Below are 26,583 nucleotides of genomic sequence, written 5' to 3' on the forward strand. Positions count from 1 at the left end.
AGGTGTACAGGCAGAGGCCATCATCACCTACATGCCTGCCCCAGCAGAAAAGGAAGGGCTACAAAGATTCCTTGGACTGGTGAACTGTGTAGAGAAATATATGCCTAATCTAGTTGTGCAAGTCAGCAACCTAGGAGAGGAACTGTCCGAAGGACATGGGATGCAACTCTTAATGAAGAATTTGAGAAACTGAAGGCGTTAATTAAAGAGGCCCCAGTCCTGAGTAAGAGTAAGCGCAAAAGTGAGCTGTCCACAGACACCTTCAAGGGGGGTATTGTTATGGTTGTCTTACAACAGTATGATCAAAACTGAAGACAAGTGGCATAAGCATCACAGGCGTTACCAAAAACAGAGTGTCAAGATGCCCAAATAGAGAAGGAGGCTTAGGCCTTAGTCCATAGCTGTAAAAAGTTTCATGGCTTTATTTATGGGAAACTAATGTTAGCTGAAACTGACCATAAACCACTTATAGCTGTTACCAAGAGGGGCCTGGCAAACACTTCCCCAGAGAATAGAGATTATTTTTTCAGCTATAAAGGTAGTATTTGCAAATTGAATGGGAGAGATTTGCTGGTTGCAGACACTCCCTACAGCTTTCAGAGTAGCAGCCGTGTTAGTCTATATCTGCAAAAAGAAAAGGAGTACTTGTGGCACCTTAGAGACTAACAAATTTATTTGAGCATAAGCTCAGCTGTAGCTCACGAAAAGCTTATGCTCAAATAAATTTGTTAGTCTCTAAGATGCCACAAGTACTCCCTACAGCATTTGACAAAAGTTCAGTGGAGCTAAGTAGGCACAGACTTGTTTATGTTGGCTGCAGAAAAGCTATGTACTTGTCCTAGACTATTATTCTCAGTTCCCTAAGATGGCTTTACTAGAAAATACTACAGCTAAATAGGTGATTAGATTTGACATGCACATTTATGCTAGACATGGTACACCTGATAAAGGGCCACAGTTTAGTGGGCATGAGTTTAAGCTGTGAAGTACAAATTTAGACATGTAACGATTAGTCCCCATTAGAATCATAGAATCATAGAATATAAGGGTTGGAAGGGACCCCAGAAGGTCATCTAGTCCAACCCCCTGCTCGAGCAGGACCAATTCCCAGTTAAATCATCCCAGCCAGGGCTTTGTCAAGCCTGACCTTAAAAACCTCTAAGGAAGGAGATTCTACCACCTCCCTAGGTAACGCATTCCAGTGTTTCACCACCCTCTTAGTGAAAAAGTTTTTCCTAATATCCAATCTAAACCTCCCCCACTGCAGCTTGAGACCATTACTCCTCGTTCTGTCATCTGATACCATTGAGAACAGTCTAGAGCCATCCTCTTTGGAACCCCCTTTCAGGTAGTTGAAAGCAGCTATCAAATCCCCCCTCATTCTTCTCTTCTGCAGGCTAAACAATCCCAGCTCCCTCAGCCTCTCCTCATAACTCATGTGTTCCAGACCCCTAATCATTTTTGTTGCCCTTCGCTGGACTCTCTCCAATTTATCCACATCCTTCTTGAAGTGTGGGGCCCAAAACTGGACACAGTACTCCAGATGAGGCCTCACCAATGTCGAATAGAGGGGAACGATCACGTCCCTCGATCTGCTCGCTATGCCCCTACTTATACATCCCAAAATGCCATTGGCCTTCTTGGCAACAAGGGCACACTGCTGACTCATATCCAGCTTCTCGTCCACTGTCACCCCTAGGTCCTTTTCCGCAGAACTGCTGCCTAGCCATTCGGTCCCTAGTCTGTAGCTGTGCATTGGATTCTTCCGTCCTAAGTGCAGGACCCTGCACTTATCCTTATTGAACCTCATCAGATTTCTTTTGGCCCAATCCTCCAATTTGTCTAGGTCCCTCTGTATCCTATCCCTGCCCTCCAGCGTATCTACCACTCCTCCCAGTTTAGTATCATCCGCAAATTTGCTGAGAGTGCAATCCACACCATCCTCCAGATCATTTATGAAGATATTGAACAAAACCGGCCCCAGGACCGACCCTTGGGGCACTCCACTTGATACCGGCTGCCAACTAGACATGGAGCCATTGATAACTACCCGTTGAGCCCGACAATCTAGCCAGCTTTCTACCCACCTTGTAGTGCATTCATCCAGCCCATACTTCCTTAACTTGCTGACAAGAATACTGTGGGAGACCGTGTCAAAAGCTTTGCTAAAGTCAAGAAACAATACATCCACTGCTTTCCCTTCATCCACAGAACCAGTAATCTCATCATAGAAGGCGATTAGATTAGTCAGGCATGACCTTCCCTTGGTGAATCCATGCTGGCTGTTCCTGATCACTTTCCTCTCATACAAGTGCTTCAGGATTGATTCTTTGAGGACCTGCTCCATGATTTTTCCAGGGACTGAAGTGAGGCTGACTGGCCTGTAGTTCCCAGGATCCTCCTTCTTCCCTTTTTTAAAGATTGGCACTACATTAGCCTTTTTCCAGTCATCCGGGACTTCCCCGGTTCGCCACGAGTTTTCAAAGATAATGGCCAATGGCTCTGCAATCACAGCCGCCAGTTCCTTCAGCACTCTCGGATGCAACTCGTCCGGCCCCATGGACTTGTGCACGTCCAGCTTTTCTAAATAGTCCCTAACCACCTCTATCTCCACAGAGGGCTGTCCATCTCTTCCCCATTTTGTGATGCCCAGCGTAGCAGTCTGGGAGCTAACCTTGTTAGTGAAAACAGAGGCAAAAAAAGCATTGAGTACATTAGCTTTTTCCACATCCTCTGTCACTAGTTTGCCTCCCTCATTGAGTAAGGGGCCCACACATTCCTTGGCTTTCTTCTTGTTGCCAACATACCTGAAGAAACCCTTCTTGTTACTCTTGACATCTCTGGCTAGCTGCAGCTCCAGGTGCGATTTGGCCCCCTGGATTTGGCTCATTAACCCCCATCTAATGAGTTGGTGAAAAATGGTGTCACAATAATGAAGTGCTTTACTGAAAAATGATGAAGAGTCAGACTTTGATCCATGTTAAGCACTGTTAAATTACAGAATGGCACCAAGCGTCCAACTAAAACAAGAATGCCTGCACTGTTAGAAACTGATGTCTGAGTCACTGGGGACTTGCAGATATATAAAAGAGACCAATAAGGCAAAACAACAACAACAAAAAACCAATATGATTTGGGGTACCCGGAGCTGACACTTCATGAAAATGATGCTGTGAATATCTATGACGGAAACAAGAGTCCCACACAGCAGTGGTGTCTTGAGAGGTAGCCCCATGGTTGTATGAGGTCATCACCCCATTCGAACACATCCTATGGAGGAATAAGTGATGCCTTCTTCAAATCCCAGAAGGGAGGGAGATAAGAGGTACAGAGCCTGACATTTGAATCAAAAGGGTCTCAGACAGGCAACTACCCCAGCAGGTTGAGACCACAGAGTCCCAGGACTTGGAACAACCTGCCACCTTCTGACAGCAGTAGTGCTGATGTTATAGGGGAGCTGTGTAGGTTCAAGTGACTGTGCCGAGCACCTCAAAATCTAACTGAGCATGTTTAGCAGTTTAGCTATTAGGTTGGTTAAAAGTATTTGTGTGTTGTGTTAATGTTGCTTTTTAAGTGTTCTAGTTATTAAGTTTTGGTTTGGAAGGGGAAAATGTACCATTGAGGACTGTGCCTTTAAGGGCTGGGTTCAACACAGTTTGGGCTGGGCACTGGGAAGGTCTTATGGTTACACACAGGCCATCGGAACCGGACATAAAATACAGCAGAACTCTTGCAGGCACCTTAAGGACTGAGTGATCACAGACCACTACACGTCATCATAAAAGTGCAATTATTACTGATACTTCCGTCCGTTTCCATCCCTTCATTTATTCTTTGTTCAACAAAGAGTAGGAAAAAACCCAGACTGACAAAATTACATTTTACCTCCACCTTGTAAATGTTAGATGGATGATCCCTCTTCCCACATTTGAAGGTGACTGTTTTACAGCAGCTATCTGGTACCACTCGGCCACTGGACTCTACGGACAGGATATAGATACTGTGCTGCCAATCATCAGAGCTATTGCTGCCACAGCACTTGAACTGCAATGGAAAGGAAATGCCAACATTCAGTGGATGGCATGACATTATCCTCATGAGAAGACAACTAAGTAATGTTGAGCCACTTACCAATTAAAACGTACATCCCTTATCAGTTTGTAGATACGCCAAGGGGATGGATGTGTTAGCCACTCAGTATCGTCTCTGGCCATGTCAGGGATCACTCTCTGGGGGCACACACTCAATCGTGGGGCCCGATTCTGATCTCACACTGGTTTTACAATAGTTAAACTCCACTGGCTCCAGCAGTTACTCCTTATTGATACCAGTGTAAATGAAATCAGAATCAGGCCCAGCGACCGTAACTGTTGCAAAACCAATTCAGTCAAATTTACAGACGTACTCACTGATTTGGAGTCGCCTCTGTTTTTGCATCTCCACTTTGAGAACAGTAGGGGTAGCTATCTGAAGACTCAGACTTTCAGATAAGCTTCTTTCAGAGGTTTGCCTGACCTTCTGTGGTCTGGGAATTAGAACCAAGCTCAGGCCATCTCATGAGATTTCCAGCTCAGCCCATCTCATGAGATTTCCAGCAACTAGTAATATTAAATGGAACATGAGCTGGGACAAACAGCTAGGCAGCAGCAGTGTGAGCAACAGAAGGTTTCCTTACCTCTTGTTGCAGGCGATCGACGGAATGTGTGATGTGTGTTTTCCCAGGAAGAGCATAATTCTCAGTCAGGGTCCGGGTCAGGTGCTGTTTCAGCACCTGGCTTAGCTGTACACCAATGAGAAAAGTCATAATGAATACATTCTAGAAGGAAATGTGCATATTTGCTTTAGGTTTTAGATCCCTCCAAGGCATGATTCAGATCTTTCTTATTTCAGTGTAAATCAGGAATAAGTCCCCAGTGTCAGTGGAGTTACACTGGTGTAAAACTGATGTGAAGCTGGAATCAGGCCCTATATATATATATATATATATATATAAAAATCCTAAATTGGTGAAAACTTCTTTTAAAATGTGCTTAAAGTGACATAAGCCCTAAACAAACAGAACATTCACAGGCCCAGATGGCCCAAGATCCTAAGTGTCCATAAATAGAAAACAAAACAAACAAAAAAAACAAGAAAGGTCAGACACCAAACCTTCTGTTCCCTGAACTATTGTTCTGTATCTTATCTTGTGTTTGCTTGTTTCGTTAGGTTGCATAAGCTCTTCAGAGAAGAGATCACATATTAATCTAGATTTGCAAAATGCAGTGTTAAATTACAGAGCTATGTAAAATGATAATAATATAATAAACAGGAAATGAAAAATATAATTGATATTAAGACCAGATCATTAACTGCAATCTAAATTATTAAAATAAATTAAAGGTATGGGGGATGAGCAACATTATGAGGCTGGTAATAACTTCATAGAGTATTAATCAGATTGATGGAACTCTGGGTTCATACTACAGGCCTTTGATTACTGTTTATTCAAAGTCAGTGTGAGCTGGCTCCTTATCTACAATTAGACTACTGGGATTTAAAATGTGAATAAAATAAGTGTTCCAGAAAAGACAATGAGCCTGATTCTGATCTCAGGAACGCTGATTTAAAATAAGAGGTAACTCCTTTGAAGTCAGTGAAGTTACACTGGTGTGAAATCAGAATCAGGCCCGAGATTTCCAGGAGAGAAAAAATACACAGAGCGCATGGAGGGATTCTGCAGGATGGAACAGCAAAAGAACCCAAAATAATCTTTCAAAGCAGAAAAAGAATAGTTTCACTGTTGTATAACATGTGCAACACTGGCCAAAATATAATACTCCCTTCATGGTTTATGTGGGAGTATTGCTGGTGAGCGAATGGTGTTTTTTGGAAAGGCATCCACAATTAAAGTCAGCAAGTGAAACGTTGTCTAATTCTACAAAATTAAACCCAATTCCCATTCATACAAATTCGCTTTTTTTTTTTAACTGATCAAATATACCAGCTAGTGGGAGGGAGAACAGCAGATTAGGGCTTGGGAACTGGTCCCACACAATATATGCCCCAGTCTAATGTTGCCTCTGTTCTAAACCAGGGTAAGGCTGTTGGCTTCAGAGATATTCCAGGATAAATGAGATTAGAATCTTTACCTTTCTGAGGGCTTGTCTACATTTACAGCACTGCAGCGCTTAGTGAAGATGCCACCTGTGCCGAACAAGAGAGAGCTTCTCCTGTCACCATAGCACTGTCTACATTGGGGGTTGGGTCATTGTGGATTTGTAGTAGTGATGAGACCATGGAAAGGCCTCCCATGTTTTGCCACTACCAGTTCTTGGGGATATAGGTTTCTCAACTGCCTGCTAGGTGCCATGCAGTTCAGAGAGCTGGAGAAACTATCCCAATGGGAGAGGGACAGAGGAGCTTGAACCCAGCCTTTGAGCTAGGTTTGTTTTGTTTTAAATGCAGGTCCCCAGGGCTAGCAGTGGAAATGGGGAGCTCAACTAGATTGCTGAAACTGTGCTACGGGGCATCCCTCTCTAGTTGGAACAGGGCTTCTAGGGGAGGAGGGAGCTTTCCTTTGTGTTGGAAGAGATGAGAGGTTTTCTACCCAGCAGTAACATTCTGTATGTGTTGGTGGGGCTCAGACTGTCATAGGCAGGACACTGGACTAGATGAACCAATGTTCCGAACCGGCTTATTTTCCAATTTATGCTATGAATGTGTAGGAACAAGAAGTTACAAACTTACCCAGCCTCAAGCACATTCCTTTGCACTGTTATTGTCTGCAGCGTTCTCAAGGGGTTCCCCCTTTTGTAAGACGAGGGCTGAAACCCAGCAGAAATGCCCAGAGGAGTCAGGCAGCAGCAACATCGAAAGGGCCGCCACACACCCCTTTTTGCTGAGCTCTGCCTCAGCGCCTCATCTGTAAAATGGGGAGAACAGTGCTTCTCTACCTCTTGGGGTGCTGAGAGCTGCTTAGATACTATAGTAATGGGGGCCACTTAAGTAGCTAACACAGGGTCACATGGCGGGAAGACAAAATGGCAGATCAAAGTGTACACTGTACAAGTTGGCTTGCCCCAGAACTTGGGGAGAGGAAGAACCAGGGGTTCTATCTGCTGCTCTTCTCCCATATCCTATGGGGGAGGCAGAGCTAAACTAGATGGGACTGGGATTTGTGTTCCTCAGCCCAGCAATGTTTTCCTGTGGTTTAGAGCCTTATTATGTGGCCTTGCTTTGTGCAACAGTATTTGGCCCTATGGATTTAAGAAAATACTTTGGATAACTTTTACAAAACACTAATATTTTCAATGAATTTCTATTGAGCTCTTATAAGAAGGGACTTTCTTAACCCAGCCTTGCCGACAGATATTTATTGCTGTAACGTCAAAAATATAGATAAAACAAACCTTCCAGCTTACCCTTTGATAGTAAACATAGGCAAGAACTCCAGCAACCAGCTCAATAAGGAAGATCAAAAGGAGCATGGAGAAATACTGCAAGGGGGAAAACAAAAAATAACCCCAGTTGTATCTGATTAGAAAAACTGGACAACATAGCTTCCCAAAGGAAATGAAAACATGTTCCTACAAAGTCAGGAACTCTGACACTCTTATGTTTGAGAGATGGTAATCTCCTGAAGGTTTGAAGTAACTTTTCCACAAAGAAGCAAGTAGAGTAAGACAGTTCAAGGGCTAGGGGGGTAGCCTAGGACTTGGGAGATTTGGGTTCAATTCCTTATTCAGCCACCGTCTTCACATGTGACCTTGGTCTCCCTGTGCCTCAGTGCCTCATCTGTAAAATGGGGAGAATAGTGTTTCTCTACCTCTTGGGGTGCTCAGAGCTGTTACATACTATAGTAATGGGGGCCACTTAAGTAGCTAACACAGATTGACAGAAACGTGCTGAGCAGGAAATGAAGGAGTTTGGAACCAAAGAGAAGACTACCAAAGGAAGAGCAAGTGGGGATAAAAGGAAAAGATGGGAAGGCCATGGCCAATGGGAAGAACAAGGAGGAGGATGCTAATGAGTTCCTTTATCAGAGACACTGGCTTTAACAAACATTTGTCTCCCTTGTTAAGAAATCATGGCCGGTTTGCAGCAATTCATATGACTAGGAAGATCCTCTAGGAAGGTACCTAGCTGAGCATGCTTGTCTAGTGCATCTAAGGGTAACACCATAGTTTAGAACCAGCTTCAGCAAAGCACATAAACATGGGCTTACATCCATACTTACTTAGCAAAGCAATTATGCACATACCTAGTAGCCAATGTGCTCAAGTGCTTTGCTGAACTGAGGCCTTAAACATTAACGGCTTTTCACACTAAGCATGGCCCAAAGCAGATTTTATAAGTTCATAAGCCTATTTTGCAGCCATTTAAAAACAAAACCATAACAACAAAAGCAACCTAGCAAAGCAAATGTACACTGAGTAATCTGCACTTGGAAAACTTCAAGTTCAAGGCTTTGGCTGGTTTCACGCTCGCTCTCTCCTACACCCTATTCATGGGCGGTGGGGGGAGAGAAGGTTTTCTTAACAGTGGGAAAACTGCACTGTGTGCCTCATCCCTTTCACAAATTAAAAGCAGTGATTTCTAGAAATATTCATGTCAGCATAGGCCAATCACATGAAATTTCAGCCCCAAAGATGACAAAAATCGCTAAAAATTATGAGCATCTACAAATTGGGATGAGAATGTAAACTGTTTTACAACTTTAATTAATGTATAATGATCAACATCTGTGCCCACTGTAAAGAACCCAATCCTGGTCATTTATTGAAGTTTAATTTCTCAGTTTATTCCATTGCCTCTTTTTGACCTGTAAATAATAATTCTGAGAGAGGCATTTTCCCATTACCCAGTACAGAATATAGTAATTAGAGGGTCTCAGAACCTGGGCTCCAGCCTGAGCAGGAACACCTACCCTGTTATTTTTAGCTCTGGAGTGAGAGCCCTGCAAGGACGAGTCCTGTAAGTGTCAACGATGCTACTCATAGGCATAAAATTAGGCATGCCTATAAGTGTTTGCAGGATCAGGACCCAATGTCTCGGCTTTGAGAATCAAGCTGGGTTCTCTCCTTGCACATCAACTGCAATGGGGATTCTGCAGGCCGAAGTATGTGCTCAGAGACACATGCATAAACATCATTGTCTTCAGTAAGTTTGCAAAAGTGCAACTAATTGGCCCTGTAACTGGAACCTAAAACAGTTCTGTTGACGCTCAAGAAGGAATACAATCCAGCTCCCTCTCTGTGAGCTTTTCTGGTTTTGCAGGGCTAACATGCTGACCACCTGCTTGGCTCATCAGCAGGCTCTGAACCTGGGATCTTCAGCATGAGGCTCAATAGCTTGAGCAAAAGGAGAAACTCCTCTAGCTGGCCGCCATAATAGAGTCTTATCCTCTTATGAGGACCAGCCCCTAGGGCTGGGGTAGTCAGCAAGCGAACTGCAATCTGGACTGCCAGGTGCTTCTGAACAGACCCCAAAATCTTTTTATTTACTTATTATCATTATTGGGTTTTTTTAACTTTCTCTGGAGTCTGGACCTTTACTATACCTTGACCAAGAAATTTGGACCTTGACAAAAAATAATTGACTACCTCTGCCCTAGGAGGGACAAAAACAACCATTGTACAAGTCAGGGTTACACTGACAAGAGTAAAAAGAAAAAAGAAACAATCTGTCACTAAGATTATGGCTCTGAATATACGTAGGCAGCAGATTTACAAAGGGTCGTTTTCAAGGTAGAACCAGAGTACAAAGGATTAATTGCTTTTATACCTTTGAATATTTGTTCTTCAAATTTACCTCCTTCTATACAAGTGTGTGTGCTGTTCTATTACGAGCTGCAAGGCTAGATACCCACTTTTGAAAGGGTGGTAGTTAGGGCCAAATGAACGTTTGTACCTTACCCTCTACCACACTGGGGTCTCCCCCTCCATCCCGGGGTGTGCAGTCTAGCCATGACACTAATATAGTATCCTTAGGAGTAGTATTATTCACTTTAGGTTGTTGCTAACAAGGTGACCTCCTGTGTTTTTCTTGCATATCTCCCATTCAAGTATTGGCCAAACACAACTCTGCTTAACATACAAGGAGGAAAAAGAGCTCAACCAGAAACGTGACCACTGCAGACTAAGGCAAACCTGACTGTATGACTGCCATCAGTGGCAGACTTGGAAACAGGGGAAACTTGTGTAAATTGACTTCAGTGGAGCTATGCTGAGTTACACCATCAAAGCATCTGGCCCTCCAACTGCAATTAAAGACTTACACCAGAGTAAGAGGGAAATCAGGGCCTAACTCCATTGACTTCAGTGGAGAGAATTCTGATTTACTCTAGTGTAAAACAGAGGAGAATGGGGACTTTGTTTTCAAAACATCACCCTGTTCATTTCTATTGAGAACTATTGCTCACCTTCTTCACTTGCAGAGGGCTGAGATGAGCAAAACTGGATACACTCTGCTCTTAATGATACTATATGAAAGGAACCCCCTGCAGTTTTTTTCACAGCTATTGAAATAACTCTCAGAGTCAGAGCCATGTCAATATCAGCATTTTACCATGACTGCATTCTTTTTCTTAGTACATAGAATCCCAGTCAGAGAACACAGTCAGCTTGATTCTCTTCACCTGTACGCTGGTGTAAACTGGGACTAACTCTGTTGAAGTCAATAGAGTAATATCAGGGTAAAATCAGAATCAGGCAATCTAAATGCTCACAAGGACCCATTATTAACGGAATGTTACAGTACACAAAGCACCACTGAAATGGTCTTTTTGTATAGCATCTATAGGAGGTCCATATCCATGGTATGACATTATGCATATTAAAAATTCTGGCTCAATGTAAATATTGTACATGCACTTAAATTGACTGTATTAGTGCTTTCTAGAACATAAAAGGACCAGTACTACATTATAAACCCATAGAGAGAAAATTTTCATTTTACTGTAATACTCCTGTATGTTTATGCCGCACCTGTCAACCCAGAGAAATCCCAGAGTGCTTTACCAACTACCTACCACTGAAACACACGTGCTTCTGGGGAAAAACACAGCAGCTGTTTTAACAGAACAAAGCACAGAACACACAGAGTCCGAGGGATGCCAAGCAAAGTGTATCATATCCAGTTAAAACTGCAGGGACATCAAGAAGGCAGAATGTAATTAACAGAACTGAAACGAATCCAAGGTGAGAAAGGTTAACAAATAATCCTACTTACGTTAAGGTTACCATTCAGGACGTTGGTGTTATGACTCATTAAGCTCTCTGGAGCTGGGACCATCTCATTGTTATATGTCTGTATCGTACCTAGCACAATGGGGCCCTGGCCTCTAGCTACTACTATAATTAAAATAAAATAAAATAAATAATAATAAATAAATATGTTGGCTAGAGAAATGCCAAGGAAGCCTGGAACCTTTCAATTGCTTTCTTTTGGAATTGGACAGCAACAAGGAAGCCAGGGATTCTGTACGTTTTGGGGTGTCACTCCTGACCGCATCTGCGGAAGTAAGGATGAAAGGGCAGAATCCAACCTCCCCAACCCTATAGAAGTATAAGAAAGAAACTCCTCAAGTTAAAACTCATGGAGTTTCCTCTCCCCTCTGTGGGTTATTCCAGCACACAATGGACCCCTATAGTAACAAAAGTTAAAATAGTGAAACTAAATATAACCATGGCATTAAAGAGCTGTTCCTCTTTAGAAAGCACATGGAAAAAGTGCTGGGATGCTTTGTTTTAATACAGCTATTTTACCCTTCAGAATACAAAGCAACTTGCCAAAATCTGAGAAAATGTTAAAAATTATTCCTTTCCATTAATCTTTTTTTTTTTTTTTTTGAGCTCTGGAGGTGGATCATTATGCTGGTAATTTTACAGTTGATGCATTTGTTACATGGGAATCTAAGAACAGTGATTAGAATGCTTGCCTCATTAACTTGTCACTTCTCCTGCTAATCTCCTCCACACCTGCGTGTCTTACATATTGAAAAATAGTAAGGTTCTGAGAGTATTGTGAGAAATTAACATCCAATAACATCTAGGTCAAATGATGAGCATTCAATTTTCAGGCTAGATTTTTTTGGAAAACCACAAGCTTACCAAAACCCATCTAGTTTCTGTGTTTCAGTCCGAAATTCATTTCTGACACCACCTGGGACACCAAATGCATATTGAAAAGTAGTACTTGTGGCACCTTAGAGACTAACAAATTTATTTGAGCAAAAGCTTTCGTGAGCTACAGCTCACTTCATTGGATGCATGCAGTGGAAAATACAGTGGGGAGATTTTATATGAACAAAGAACATGAAACAATGGGTGTTACCATACACACTGCAACGAGAATGATCAGGTGAGGTGAGCTATTATCAGCAGGAGAGAAAAAAACCCTTTTGTAGTGATAATCAAGGTGGGCCATTTCCAGCAGTTGACAAGAACGTGTGAGGAATAGTGGGGGGTGGGGGGGAGGGAATAAACATGGGGAAATAGTTTTACTTTATGTAATGGCACATCCACTCCCAGTCTTTATTCAAGCCTAATGTAATGGTCTCCAGTTTGCAAATTAATTCCAATTCAGCAGTCTCTCATTGGAGTCTGTTTTTGAAGTTTTTTTGCTGAAGAATTGCAACTTTTAGGTCTGTAATCGAGTGACCAGAGAGAGTGAAGTGTTCTCTGACTGGTTTTTGAATGTTATAATTCCTGACGTCTGATTTGTGTCCATTTATTCTTTTACGTAGAGACTGTCCAGTTTGGCCAAGGTACATGGCAGAGGGGCATTGCTGGCACATGATGGCATATATCACATTGGTAGATGTACAGGTGAACGAGCCTCTGATAGTGTGGCTGATGTGTTTAGGCCCTATGATGGTGTCCCCTGAATAGATATGTAGACACAGTTGGCAATGGGCTTTGTTGCAAGGATAGGTTCCTGAGTTAGTGTTTTTGTTGTGTGGTGTGTGGTTGCTGGTGAGTACTTGGAATTATAACATTCAAAAACCAGTCAGAGAACACTTCAGTCTCTCTGGTCACTCGATTACAAACCCAAAAGTTGCAATTCTTCAACAAAAAAACTTCAAACACAGACTCCAACAAGAGACTGCTGAATTAGAATTAATTTGCAAACTGAACACCATTACATTAGGCTTGAATAAAGACTGGGAGTGGATGTGTCATTACACAAAGTAAAACTATTTCCCCATGTTTATTTTCACCTCCTCCTCCCCCCCCCCCAGCCCCATTCCTCACACTTTCTTGTCAACTGCTGGAAATGGCCCACCTTGATTATCACTATCAAAAGGGTTTGTTTTTTTCTCTCTCTCTCTCTCCTCTGCTGGTAATAGCTCACCTTACCTGATCACTCTAGTTGCAGTGTGTATGGTAACACCCATTGTTTCATGTTCTCTATGCATATAAATCTCCCCACTGTATTTTCCACTGAACGCATCCAATGAAGTGAGCTGTAGCTCACGAAAGCTCATGCTCAAATAAATTTGTTAGTCTCTAAGGTGCCACAAGTCCTCCTTTTCTTTTTCGGATACAGACTAACATGGCTGCCACTCTGAAACCTGTCAAATGCATATTGCTTTTTTTTTTTTTTTTTAAAGGGGAATGTTAACAAAAGGATGGCTTCATTTTGTCAGCACCAATTCATGTGTCACTGAAACAGCATTACAAATACAACTCCAGGGTTCTCCTAAAAGAATATAATTGCTATGGTTGCTATTGAAGAGAAAAATTATACCTTCTTTTAATGGCAGTCTAAATTACTACATGCCATCACCTCACAGGGATTTTTTAAAAATCAAGTTATCTATTAATACTTAGTCAAGTCATCAGAAATCTTTCTAGAAATGTAAAGAGTAAAAGAAATATCAGACAAAAGTGTCTTTTAAACGCCTCTTTCTTTCCTAGTAAATAAATGTGCCGAGGAAGCTAGTGGCATGCTCAGAATAAATACACTTGCCTCATGAGAAATGCTGTTTGTTTGGTGGTAAAAATAAAGCCAGTCTATTTTTTTTCCAGCAGCCCTTGAAGGTTCTTTCCCCATCAACACAGAGTTCTGATTCATTAGTTAAATGAGGATGGCAATTATGGCTCAAACCCCAAGCCCAGCATCCCGTCTGATTAGTTTGGCTAGACTCTGGGTAGATATGCAGGGAGCTGGGGAAAGAAGATTCTGCTACAGAGCTGCTCACTAGACCTACTTCACCACTACAGAGGCCAACCTGGAGGCCTGCTGAAGCCCTCTCTTGCCTGAGAGTGAAGAAAAGGTGATAGTTGTGGGAAAGGATTATTACAGCAGCCCCTCTCACAAGCCTTGCACCTGACTCATGCCCGTGCATGCTGCCACAAAGGGGCCTCACGCAGAGTGGGGTCGTGAATAGCACAGGTTCCACTGCAAAAGGACACTCTGTCTATGGAGGAAGGGACTGGATTGAATCCAACTGATAAAGTATAAGAAAAGCCAGTGCTGAACCAAGGCCTGATCTGCACACAGCCTTGTATCAACCTAGTTGCACATATACCTACACTTAAACGGGTCTCCCACTGACATAAGTGACCTGTTACAGAGACACAGTAACACCACTTCCCCAAGTGGTGTCGAGCCATGATCAACGTACTGAGATCAATGCAGCATGAGTGTAGACGCTACGTTACCGACGTTGACCCTTACAGTCCTCCAGCAGCTGTCCCACAATGCCTGATGCTGACTGTTCTGGTCACAATTGTGAAATCTACTGCCCAGGGGGTCACGGAGACCAGAAAGCCTCCCTCTCCTTTAAAGCCCTGTGAAATGTCTTTTCCTGACTGTCCATCTTGGCAAGCACACCTAGCAGCTCTTCACTGTTGCAAACAGCTGCCCATGTGTACCACATGCTCCAGACTACCTCTGGCTTGTGACAGGAGATGTTGAATCTCCCGGGCCTGGGGGGAGAAGAGGCTGTGCAGGCACAGTTACGGACCAGCCGTAGAAATGTGGACAACTACGAGCAGATTGCACGGGGGATTCAGGAGAAGGGGGCACGACAGGGACCAAGAGCAGCGCGGCATGAAAGTGAAGGAACTGTGGTAGGCCACCCTGGCCTTCCGATATGCCTGACAGTCAATCCAGAGCCAAGCCATGGATCTGTCATTTTTACAAGGAGCTGTGCTGTGAGCCGGGATCCATTTGAGACTCTATCGTGGTCCAGTCAGTCCCAGCAGTTGAGCATGGGTGAGCTCGATGCAAACGAAGAATCCTTGGGTAAGCGTGTGAATTTATTTCCTATTACAGTGATGGCACCCCCAACTTAACAAGGCACAGCTATTGACTTTGCATTAATTTACTCGTACCAGAGGTGGCAGTGGTACAACAAAGAGAGGTAGCACTGTTTGCTTTTCATTCCCCTGTCGAGTCAGCCAAGGGGGCGCCATGCAGAGCAGTTTGTTCATGTACACAGGGATGTTTCTTAAATCCTCCTGAGAGATCTGGATGACACTTTTATGGAGGCACTGTGCAATCCTCTCCCAAAAGCTTCCAGAGATGGCAACCTTATTTCTTTCTCTGCAGGAGGACACTTTCCCACACGAGTCAGTTATAACTTCAGCGGGCACCATTGCAGTACAGAGACTAGCAGCATATGGGCCTGGGCTGCTTCAGGACGCCAGCTGCAGCTATGTTCTCTCTGCTTTTGTTACCCTCACAAATGAGGTATCAGCTAAAATAACCACCACTTGTGGAAAACGGTGCCAGTATTCAGGGCCATTGCCTAAAATACTCATAGCTTCATGCAACTGAGCAATTCCCTCTTCATTTCCGTCATCCCTGGTGGGCCAGGCTCAGCATGGTTGGTGCTGTGAGTGGCACTGTGTGTGTGTGTGTGTGTGTGTGTGTGTGAGTGAGAGAGAGAGAGAGAGAGAGAGAGGTGTGTTTCCTCACACAACGCCTTCCAAATCCTTCCCCATGCCTAAGGGGACCTAATACATGAACATCCCCTCAACAGTGTCCTCCTCCTTCCCCTTTCCAGCCATGTCCTCAGGGTCTTCCCGTAGGCTGCAAGCTGGTGCCCTGTGTTACACTAAGGTTGTGTTCTAGGGGAAGACAGTGTCTATTTGTTTGGATGAATGAAAGCCTCTCCACATTCCCTGTGGAGCGAGATGTGTGCCTGTTGGAGACAAAAGCATCCGCTGCACTAAAGAGGTGCTCCAAATAGATGCTTGATGGTGGGCAGGAGAGGTTGGTGACAACCACCCGATGCATGTTGGCCACACATCCTTCATCAGCTGCCAATAACAAAGAGTGTCTGGGTTAGTGGGTACCAGCATCACATCTTGAAAATATCCCTCCACCTTCCTCTCAGCAGCAGAGCATTCCTCCTCCTCAGGATTGGACCAGGCAATGGGGACCCCTCCAAAGTTCTCCAGTCTGTGCCAAAGGGAGGAGGATTTTTTGCTCTCTGCCTCAGCAACACCCATGGTGGTACTCTCCTCCTGCTGCAGCATCTGCTATGGTGTTAGGTCTTGGTGGTGAAGGTATCTTCAATGACTACAGGCAACAGCTTCAAGCCACAATGTCTGTCAGTGTCTTTTTCACCTGGATTGTTCTTGCCTCACTGTACCCTGCCTCATTTTTCCCAAGAAGGAAACGATGGTGCTTTTGAATCAGGTCTAGATATGTTGCCACCCAGCACTGCTCCTGCTCCTTGATGCCTTGGAGATGGCAATTTTCCAGACAGCATGACTCCCACCAGGGATTCCCCAGTGAAGACACTGTTACTGGAAGTGGGTCTGTATGCGTCTCAGTTCTCTCTCCAGCAGGCACTGCAAGAGAATTACTTGGCTGACCCCGGCATCGTCCTCACTGACTGGCTGTGTGACTTCACAGTCCTGTAGGAGATTAACTTCTTCATAACCAGCCAATGGGCAGGTACAATTTGGAGGCTGGTGTGGAGCCATGGAGATAGAATGCTGCTACGGAGTCCCTGCACATAAAGACATGCCAGCGTGTGAAAGGTGGAGTTCACCTGGTCACCACCGCCTGCATCACCTGGTGGCGAGGCAGTTTGTATGAGTCCTGCAGTTGTCTAAGTGTGCAGCACATTGCACTGGACCGGCTGAAGATGCTGCAGAGCTTCCTGGCCATTGTCAGTAGTGTCTGCACCAGCGTATCATGATCTAGAAATTTCTTGCTTACTGCCTCAGTCTGTCAAGGCAAGGGACATGCTGGAAACCACTATCCTGCTTTATTTTGTGATTTTGCTCCAACATCCATTGGCAAAACCCAGCAGAGATGGTGTGGAGCCCAGGCCCCCCCTCTGTGAGAGCACACATTTTGTCCAAGATGTCACTAGAGGTGTGCTCTTTTTCACTCCCACACATGGAGAGTGATGTGACTTTGAATGAGGGTGTACATGTTGCCAATGCTGTTGCTAACCCAGTGGTTCTGTAACAGACAGAGACCACGTGTCAGTGGTCAGGTACACATTCCCGCCTTCACACTACCCAGCCCACGCTGTACTGCGCTTCTCACAGCAGCACACAGATCTGGCGCTGCCTTTTTAGCAAAATAGGAGAAGCTGCCTAGGGATCTGCCACCTGGCGCAGCTGCAGCCTCAAAGCATCTGAACCCTTCACCTTCCACCGGGGAGAAAGGAAGTGTGTCCATGGCCAGCATCCTCACACGTTCTGTAGCCAGTTTCACTGCCATAAGGGCCTTGCAATGATATTTTTGCCTGCTTCTGAAAAGACTCCACTGTGGTCCGTGGAGTGATCCTGCCTGATTTAGCAGATGAGATCATGGAAAGTGTTGGTGGTGTCAGCCTCTCTGACTCAGTAGACCCAGTGCTTGTTTGCTTTCCTCCTGAGCTAACCTTTTGTGGCACGTTTGTGTTCCATTAGTTTTAGCAGGCCCAGTGTCACCAGTCTTTTGGTGTCATGGACCAGATTGACTCTATGTCGGTACAGGTGGCCAATGGCAGAGGCACTGTCCCCATCATCAGGCTGGGAATGGTTCCAAACCCAGAAACTTGCCTGTTTGCCTTTGGCAGGAAGGGACTGGGGTCTTATAGCTGGTGATGGTTGCTGCTGAGTTAAATGCCGTGTGGAAGCATTGCCTTCTTCCCCCTAAACAATGTCCAGCCGAGGTGGAGGCGGTGACCTGTTCCCCACCTATGGGCTGTGACTAACAGTCACAATCTTTCCAGAACTGATTGAGCTGATGGCCTCTGGACTGATTGAGCCTGCTGCTGCTATGCTGGCTCCAGAAAAAGAAACCTCGTGTAGTGCCAGACTAACCTCTTTTTCCTTCTCACCATTAGCATCACCATCACCTGCACCTGGAGAGGTCCATTCTGCCCCAGGATCCTCTTCAGAGGAGCCTCATGCCTCTGGGACAGTCAGATCCACTGGTTCCCCTGCCTTCGCTTCCTGGAGTTCACACTGCAGCGCCAACCCAACAGCTTCTCCACTGAGCAAGACTCCAGAAGCAAAGGTCTTCCTTCCTCCTCCCCCTTCTGAAGCACTGCACAAAAGAATCCTGCTTGTGCGAAGCCTCAAGCTACGGTCTCCTGGATCAACTAACGCAGCTCTCGGACTGTGGCCGTACGAGCACTGAGGAGACATTGCTGCTTGAACCAGCAGCGCTGTCAGAGCCCGATCTTTTTCTTTGAGGAGACTGAAATAACTGCTGCTTTACGGTCCCTGTTTTCCTCTTGCAAAAAAGTGTGTGTGTGTGGGGGGGGGGGGGGGGGAGAGGCAGGCTTCATGGAAGTGAGGTGAAATCAAGGAACAGTTGCTGCTACCCACAGCAGTAGAATCATCAGCCAGTGCAGGTATAGGGTCAGAAAACGAACACCTTACTGTCCCACTGCTGGGAGAATCTTCTCCAAAAGCTACGGCTTCCTATATTTCTTTCCCCAAAGATGCAGTCTATTTGGCTGTGGAGCTCCAAACAAACTTCAGGAAGCTACACTGAACCGACTGGGGATAAATGTGCTCTCGTTCTATGAAAACATACCCACGGCAACACGTGACAGACGACGCAGAATTGGCATTTCCAACATCAGCTCAAAACGAAATGGGAAACTCGGAACAAAAAGCTAAAGTCAAAATGAAACAGAAACTCAGAACAGAATGATAAAGCTGGAACGAAACAAACGAAAAATTCAGAATGAAATTCTAAAGTTGGAACAAAACAAAATGGTAACATCAAAACAAAATAAGACAGTTTACAAATTTCTCCAATTGCTCTGAAAATCTCTTGTTGAAAGTTTCGTTGAGGCCAATTCAAGTTTGCAAAAATATTCCTTTGATGAATTGATATCTTCTGATGTAAAATGCGTTCATCAGAAAATTCTCAACCAGCTCTCCACAGTACCTATGTGGAGCCTCACAGAAGTCAATGGGACTCTGCATCAAGGCAGGAATCCGAGGGCATGGAGCAGTTTCTAAGATAAGGGCCTAAAACATGACGATGTGTATGAAAGAAAACTAGTAAAAGAAAACGGAACTCTATCCTATATTTAATAATAATGGCCACAGGTCAGGTTTTTCCTGGCCATCAATAACAAGCTGGAGGAGTTGAGGCTAGAGGCAGGGCAGGTCTTGCTATCTTTTTCCTGTGGATTATGGCACGTAAAACAGGAGTTGCTGGTTGTTAAACAAACTACTATTACCCTGTTCATTAAAAAATAAATAAAAAGAAGACCGTTCCTCTCCAAAACTCTCCAACTGTAAATTCCTGCTGCAAGAATGATGAAATGCCAGATCTTAAAATAAATAAAGCCAAGAAGTCACGGTTTCTTTTGGCAGACCAGAGATGAAGTAATGGGAAGGTCTAAAGAGACAAAGATCAGTTAAATGTGACCCCAGATGTAAATTCTGTTTAAATAAATAAATAAATAAATAGCTGTAATAAACTCGAGGAAAACTGCATCAATGTTTCCATGACATTAAACAACAAAAAAGGAAACAGTTTAAAAAGAAAATAGACATCTCCCTCCAGCATTTGCAATGCAATTATCGCAACATAATGCAAGTGAATAACAACCTGAAAACGTAAAGGTCAGGACTGTTTTTGGTGAACAGGTAGAGAGAGAGAAATGATCAAATAAAGAGAATCTCATCAGTGAAAACTAAATTACTTTTTAAAAAGTAATTCCGTTTTAACTTCCAAAGGCGATGGCAGTAAAATAGAGAGGGAAACTTTTAAAAAAATATATAATACTTAACTAAAAACAAAAAGTCACACTTGCAGCATAATAATCCTCTGCATTTACACAACACCTTTCATTGGAAAAAAAAAAATTTAAAAAAATCACAAGGCACACATGTCACCCTCATTCTGATGCCCTATCTTGCTGTGTGCTGTACAGACACCTAATGAGAGACAGTCCTTGCCCTAAAGCATTTACAATATAAATAGACAGGACAGACAAAGGGTGGGAGAGGAAACAGAGCCACAGAGAAACGAGGTGACCTGCCCAACGCGATACATGGCCAGGAACAGAACTCAAGCCTCCCGACTCCTAAAGCAATGTTCTATGCACTACATGTGCTACTTCTCAGATTAACTGATTCAGCCCCATGGCATTCCTAAGATATAGAATAAGTATTTATTATACACATTTTACAGAGGAGGCACCTGAAACAGATGTTAGAATATGCGTTCAAGGTCACACCGTGTGGCAGTGGCAGAACTGGGAACAGAATCCAGATGTTTTGGGTTTCACTCATCTGTTGCAGTTACGAGATACACTGCTCTCAAGTAAAAGACAATTTACTGGGAATATTCTTCAGCGTAACATCTGTGCTGGCAAAGCGAGGAGCTAAGTGGGGAGCAGCGCCTTTCCACAGGGACCCATCAGAAAGGTCTGAACCCAATGCACAGCATGGAAAATTCACTACCTTCGTTAGAGACCACCGGCATTGCACACACACAAAAAGGGAACTTGCTACAGTGGTGGAGACGAAAATTCAACCAATAACTATTACCAATAAGTTTCAAAATGTCACATCACTCATTTCCCAACACAAACTTCCTGCTACCCCATTCTTTTCTGTAACCAACAGAAAAACCCCATCAAACCTTTCTCTTCAACAAAAAATGAAAAGTCATTTCCTTTTTCTTCTGTAGTGAAACAATGCTTAAGAAAACTGTGAACTCTGTTCCACCTAGCTCATTTGCAGGCCTCTATAGACACAAGCTCGTTCTTGGTCCAGAATTTTGCCACTCCTTTGGCTGACATCAAAACAGAGCTGGAGAATGGGAATCCAGATGTTTGGCTTCACAGATTTCTGTAATTCAGCACTTAACCCACAAGGTCAGAACTCTTCATGAGCTTGAAGCTACATTTCTGAGGTAGCAAGATAAATAAATTAATCCAGGTTATAGAATCTCTCCTGTTTTTTAAAATCCTATGGTTAAAGACTCCGGGCCTGAGTCTCATTTACAGTAAGACTCTGGCAGTGTAAAGGAGTGTTAAAATGGCAATAACCTATCTTTACACTGTGACATACCACCTCCTTTGCCTGTTGTGCTCAGTGTTCCCCCCCTCTGGTGGTGGTGGGGACCTGGAGTAAATCAGTCCCACTCTGGAGAGCTTTTATTCCTCGCTTGGGTTTATTTTTCAGTATTAACAAGATGGGCCTCAGGAATACTCTTCAGCAAAACCAAAGAAACAAATTCATAACACACAAAAAAGGAATATCTTTCTCTGTCCCCTTTCTGGGGTGTTGTCTTGTTATGCATGCCCCGAGGTGCCTGTACTTCCCCAAACAGGCAGTTATCTTAGTTGCTTCCCCCATAAGGGGGAGAGCAGCCTTCCACCTCTCAGAAACCTTTTCTCCCTGCTGCCTCTAGTCCTACTACAGCTTGTCTCTCCTCTTCCTCTCTTACCAGAGAGGTGGTTTTAAAGGTCACAGGCAGCCCTTAACTGGACTGAGGTGTCCCTCATTGACTGAGGTAACCCCTTTCCAGCTCATGGGGAAAGGGCCTTTATCATTCTAGGGCTGACGTACCTGCCTCCCACCACTCTCTTAGAGCTGTCAGGCCGGACTTTGTTACAACACCCACTTTAATGTTTTTGTTCCCAGCCCAGCCACTAAACTAATAGTGATGAACAAGTCATGTAATCTCAGGTTCCTCATAGATTTATAGATACTAAGGTCAGAAGGGACCATTATGATCACCTAGTCTGACCTCCTGCAAAATGCAGGCCACAGAATTTCACCCACCACTCCTGCAAAAAACCTCACACCTATATCTGTGTGATTGAAGTCCTCAAATCATAGTTTAAAGACTTCAAGGAGCAGAGAATCCTCCAGCAAGTGACCCGTGCCCCATGCTACAGAGGAAGGCGAAAAACCTCCAGGGCCTCTGCCCTCGAGGAAAATTCCTTCCCGACCCCAAACATGGCAATCAGCTAAACCCTGAGCATATAGGCAAGATTCATCAGCCAGATACTACAGAAAATTCTTTCCTGGGTAACTCGGATCCCACCCCACCTAATATCCCAGCACAGGCCATTGGGCCTATTTACATGAATATTTAATTACCAAAACCATGTTATCCCATCATACCATCTCCTCCATAAACTTATCGAGTTTAATCTTAAAGCCAGATAGATCTTTTGCCCTCATCTGTAACTTAGGTACAATAAGGCCAGAACAGTGTAATGGGCCCTTAGTACAAATGAGGATCACACAGTGTGGGTCTGATTCTCATGTCGGGTCATCTTACTATACTGGTAAAAGTGCCACTTTGCCAGTACAGCTGCGTCACACTACAGCGCTCTAGTACAGGGCTATTCTTATACCAGCAAATATGCTCCTAGTGCAGACACGGTCTTATGGACACATGAAAAGGATGAAAGAGCTAAGCAGAGATGTGCAAGAATCTCAGGGCAGAAATTGAGGCAATTTCAGGATTCGGCCTATTGCAAAATTGGGACTCATCTAAATCACCTTTGATTCACCTTTCTGTCCCTCACGGCAGCATAATAAAGAACAAGAAGAGAGTCTGGTGTCTTAGACAGGTTCCTAGGGCTACATACAGACCGTATTCCAAAATGTTACACATTTTAGGTCGAGACTTTACTTGAATTCCTAATCACTGAAGAATTCAGGCTTTGCCCTAATGAGAGTCAGTCAACCCTCACAAAAATATTTCTGGGGGACATTTTGTAACAGAATGTGTCACTGGTTTCTTTAGCACTTGCCCAGATCTACTGTCAGCATGGGTAGTTTAAGCCCTGGTCTACACTAGGACTTGAGGTCGAATTTAGCAGCATTAAATCGATGTAAACCTGCACCCGTCCACATGATGAAGCCCTTTATTTCGACTTAAAGGGCTCTTAAAATCGATTTCCTTACTCCACCCCTGACAAGTGGATTAGCGCTTAAATCGGACTTGCCGGCTCGAATTTGGGGTACTGTGGACACAATTTGACGGTATTGGCCTCTGGGAGCTATCCCAGAGTGCTCCATTTTGACTGCTCTGGACAGCACTCTCAACTCAGATGCACTGGCCAGGTAGACAGGAAAAGAACCGCGAACTTTTGAATCTCATTTCCTGTTTGGCCAGAGTGGCAAGCTGCAGGTGACCATGCAGAGCTCATCAGCAGAGGTGACCACGATGGAGTCCCAGAATCGCAAAAGAGCTCCAGCATGGACTGAACGGGAGGTATGGGATCTGATCGCTGTATGGGGAGAGGAATCCGTGCTATCAGAACTCCGTTCCAGTTTTCGAAATGCCAAAACCTTTGTCAAAATCTCCCAGGGCATGAAGGACAGAGGCCATAACAGGGACCCGAAGCAGTGCCGCGTGAAACTGAAGGAGCTGAGGCAAGCCTACCAGAAAACCAGAGAGGCGAACGGCCGCTCCGGGTCAGAGCCCCAAACATGCCGCTTCTATGATGAGCTGCATGCCATTTTAGGGGGTTCAGCCACCACTACCCCAGCCGTGTTGTTTGACTCCTTCAATGGAGATGGAGGCAATACGGAAGCAGGTTTTGGGGACGAAGAAAGAAAGAAAGAAAGAAAGATGATGAGGTTGTAGATAGCTCACAGCAAGCAAGCGGAGAAACCGGTTTTCCTGACAGCCAGGAACTGTTTCTCACCATGGACCTGGAGCCAGTACCCCCCGAACCCACCCAAGGCTATCTCCTGGACCCAGCAGGCGGAGAAGGGACCTCCGGTGAATGTACCTTTTAAAATACTATACATGGTTTAAAAGCAAGCATGTGAAAGGATTACTTTGCCCTGGCATTCGCGGCTCTCCTGGATATACTCCCAAAGCCTTTGCAAAAGGTTTCTGGGGAGGGCAGCCTTATTGCGTCCTTCATGGTAGGACACTTTACCACTCCAGGCCAGTAACACGTACTCAGGGATCATTGTACAACAAAGCATTACAGTGTATGTTTGCTGGCGTTCAAACAACATCCGTTCTTTATCTCTCTGTGTTATCCTCAGGAGAGTGAGATATCATTCATGGTCACCTGGTTGAAATAGAGTGCTTTTCTTCAGGGGACACTCAGAGGAGCCCATTCCTGCTGGGCTGTTTGCCTGTGGCTAAACAGAAATGTTCCCCGCTGTTAGCCACAGGGAGGGGGGAGGGTTGAGGGGGTAGCCACGCGGTGGGGGGAGGCAAAATGCGACCTTGTAACGAAAGCACATGTGCTATGTATGTAATGTTAACAGCAAGGTTTACCCTGAAAGAGTGTAGCCACTGTTTTATAAAATGTGTCTTTTTAAATAACGCTGTCCCTTTTTTTTTTCTCCACCAGCTGCATGTGTTTCAATGATCACAGGATCTTCTCCTTCCCAGAGGCTAGTGAAGATTAGTAGGCAAAAAAAACGCACTCGTGATGAAATGTTCTCTGAGCTCATGCTGTCCTCCCACACTGACAGAGCACAGACAAATGCGTGGAGGCAAATAATGTCAGAGTGCAGGAAAGCACAAAATGACCGGGAGGAGAGGTGGCGGGCTGAAAAGAGTAAGTGGCAGGCTGAAGACAGGGCTGAAGCTCAAATGTGGCGGCAGCGTGATGAGAGGAGGCAGGATTCAATGCTGAGGCTGCTGGAGGACCAAACCAGTATGCTCCAGTGTATGGTTGAGCTGCACCAAAGGCAGCTGGAGCACAGACTGCCACTACAGCCCCTGTGTAACCAACTGCCCTCCTCCCCAAGTTCCACAGCCTCCACACCCAGACGCCCAAGAACGCGGTGGGGGGGCCTCCGGCCAACCAGCCACTCCGCCACAGAGGATTGCCCCCCCCCAAAAAAAAGAAGGCTGTCATTCAATAAATTTTAAAGTTGTAAACTTTTAAAGTGCTGTGCTTAAAGTGCTCTGTGGCATTTTCCTTCCCTCCTCCACCACCCCTCCTGGGCTACCTTGGTAGTCATCCCCCTATTTGTGTGATGAATGAATAAAGAATGCATGAATGTGAAACAACAATGACTTTATTGCCTCTGCAAGCAGTGATCGAAGGGAGGAGGGGAGGGGATTAGCTTACAGGGAAGTAGAGTGAACCAAGGGGCGGGGGGTTTCATCAAGGAGAAACAAACAGAACTTTCACACCGTAGCCTGGCCAGTCATGAAACTGGTTTTCAAAGCTTCTCTGATGCGTACCGCGCCCTCCTGTGCTCTTCTAACCGCCCTGGTGTCTGGCTGCGCGTAACCAGCAGCCAGGCGATTTGCCTCAACCTCCCACCCCGCCATAAACGTCTCCCCCTTACTCTCACAGATATTGTGGAGCACACAGCAAGCAGTAATAACAGTGGGAATATTGGTTTCGCTGAGGTCTAAGCGAGTCAGTAAACTGCACCAGCGCGCCTTTAAACGTCCAAATGCACATTCTACCACCATTCTGCACTTGCTCAGCCTGTAGTTGAACAGCTCCTGATTACTGTCCAGGCTGCCTGTGTACGGCTTCATGAGCCATGGCATTAAGGGGTAGGCTGGGTCCCCAAGGATACATATAGGCATTTCAACATCCCCAACAGTTATTTTCTGGTCTGAGAATAAAGTCCCTTCCTGCAGCTTTTGAAACAGACCAGAGTTCCTGAAGATGCGAGCGTCATGTACCTTTCCCAGACATCCCACGTTGATGTTGGTGAAACGTCCCTTGTGATCCACCAGAGCTTGCAGCACTATTGAAAAGTACCCCTTGCGGTTTATGTACTCGGCGGCTTGGTGCTCCGGTGCCAAGATAGGGATATGGGTTCTGTCTATGGCCCCACCACAGTTAGAGAATCCCATTGCAGCAAAGCCATCCACTATGACCTGCACATTTCCAAGGTCACTACCCTTAATATCAGCAGATCTTTGATTGCGTTGGCTACTTGCATCACAGCAGCCCCAACAGTAGATTTGCCCACTCCAAATTGATTCCCAACTGACCGGTAGCTGTCTGGCGTTGCAAGCTTCCACAGGGCTATCGCCACTCGCTTCTCGACTGTGAGGGCTGCTCTCATCTTGGTATTCATGCGCTTCAGGGCAGGGGAAAGCAAGTCACAAAGTTCCATGAAAGTGCCCTTACGCATGCGAAAGTTTCGTAGCCACTGGGAATCGTCCCAGACCTGCAACACTATGCGGTCCCACCAGTCTGTGCTTGTT

At 44.9% G+C, this 26,583-nt stretch overlaps 1 protein-coding gene across 6 annotated transcripts in view; it reads right to left on the minus strand.

Annotated features, from left to right (window-relative positions):
* Window positions 1–26,583, minus strand: part of TSPAN11 (tetraspanin 11) — a 193,238-nt gene that overhangs the window by 80,779 nt on the left and 85,876 nt on the right. For all 6 annotated transcript variants that reach the window (XM_075120765.1, XM_075120769.1, XM_048823443.2 and 3 more), the window contains 3 exons: window positions 7,404–7,478; window positions 4,676–4,780; window positions 3,886–4,044 (listed from right to left, as the gene is read on the minus strand). In XM_075120765.1, the coding sequence (XP_074976866.1) occupies window positions 3,886–4,044; window positions 4,676–4,780; window positions 7,404–7,478 (339 nt within the window). The remainder of the gene's footprint in view (window positions 1–3,885; window positions 4,045–4,675; window positions 4,781–7,403; window positions 7,479–26,583) is intronic.

Source organism: Caretta caretta, chromosome 1, assembly GCF_965140235.1.
Source record: "Caretta caretta isolate rCarCar2 chromosome 1, rCarCar1.hap1, whole genome shotgun sequence".
In the NCBI taxonomy this organism is placed as follows: Eukaryota; Metazoa; Chordata; order Testudines; family Cheloniidae; genus Caretta; species Caretta caretta.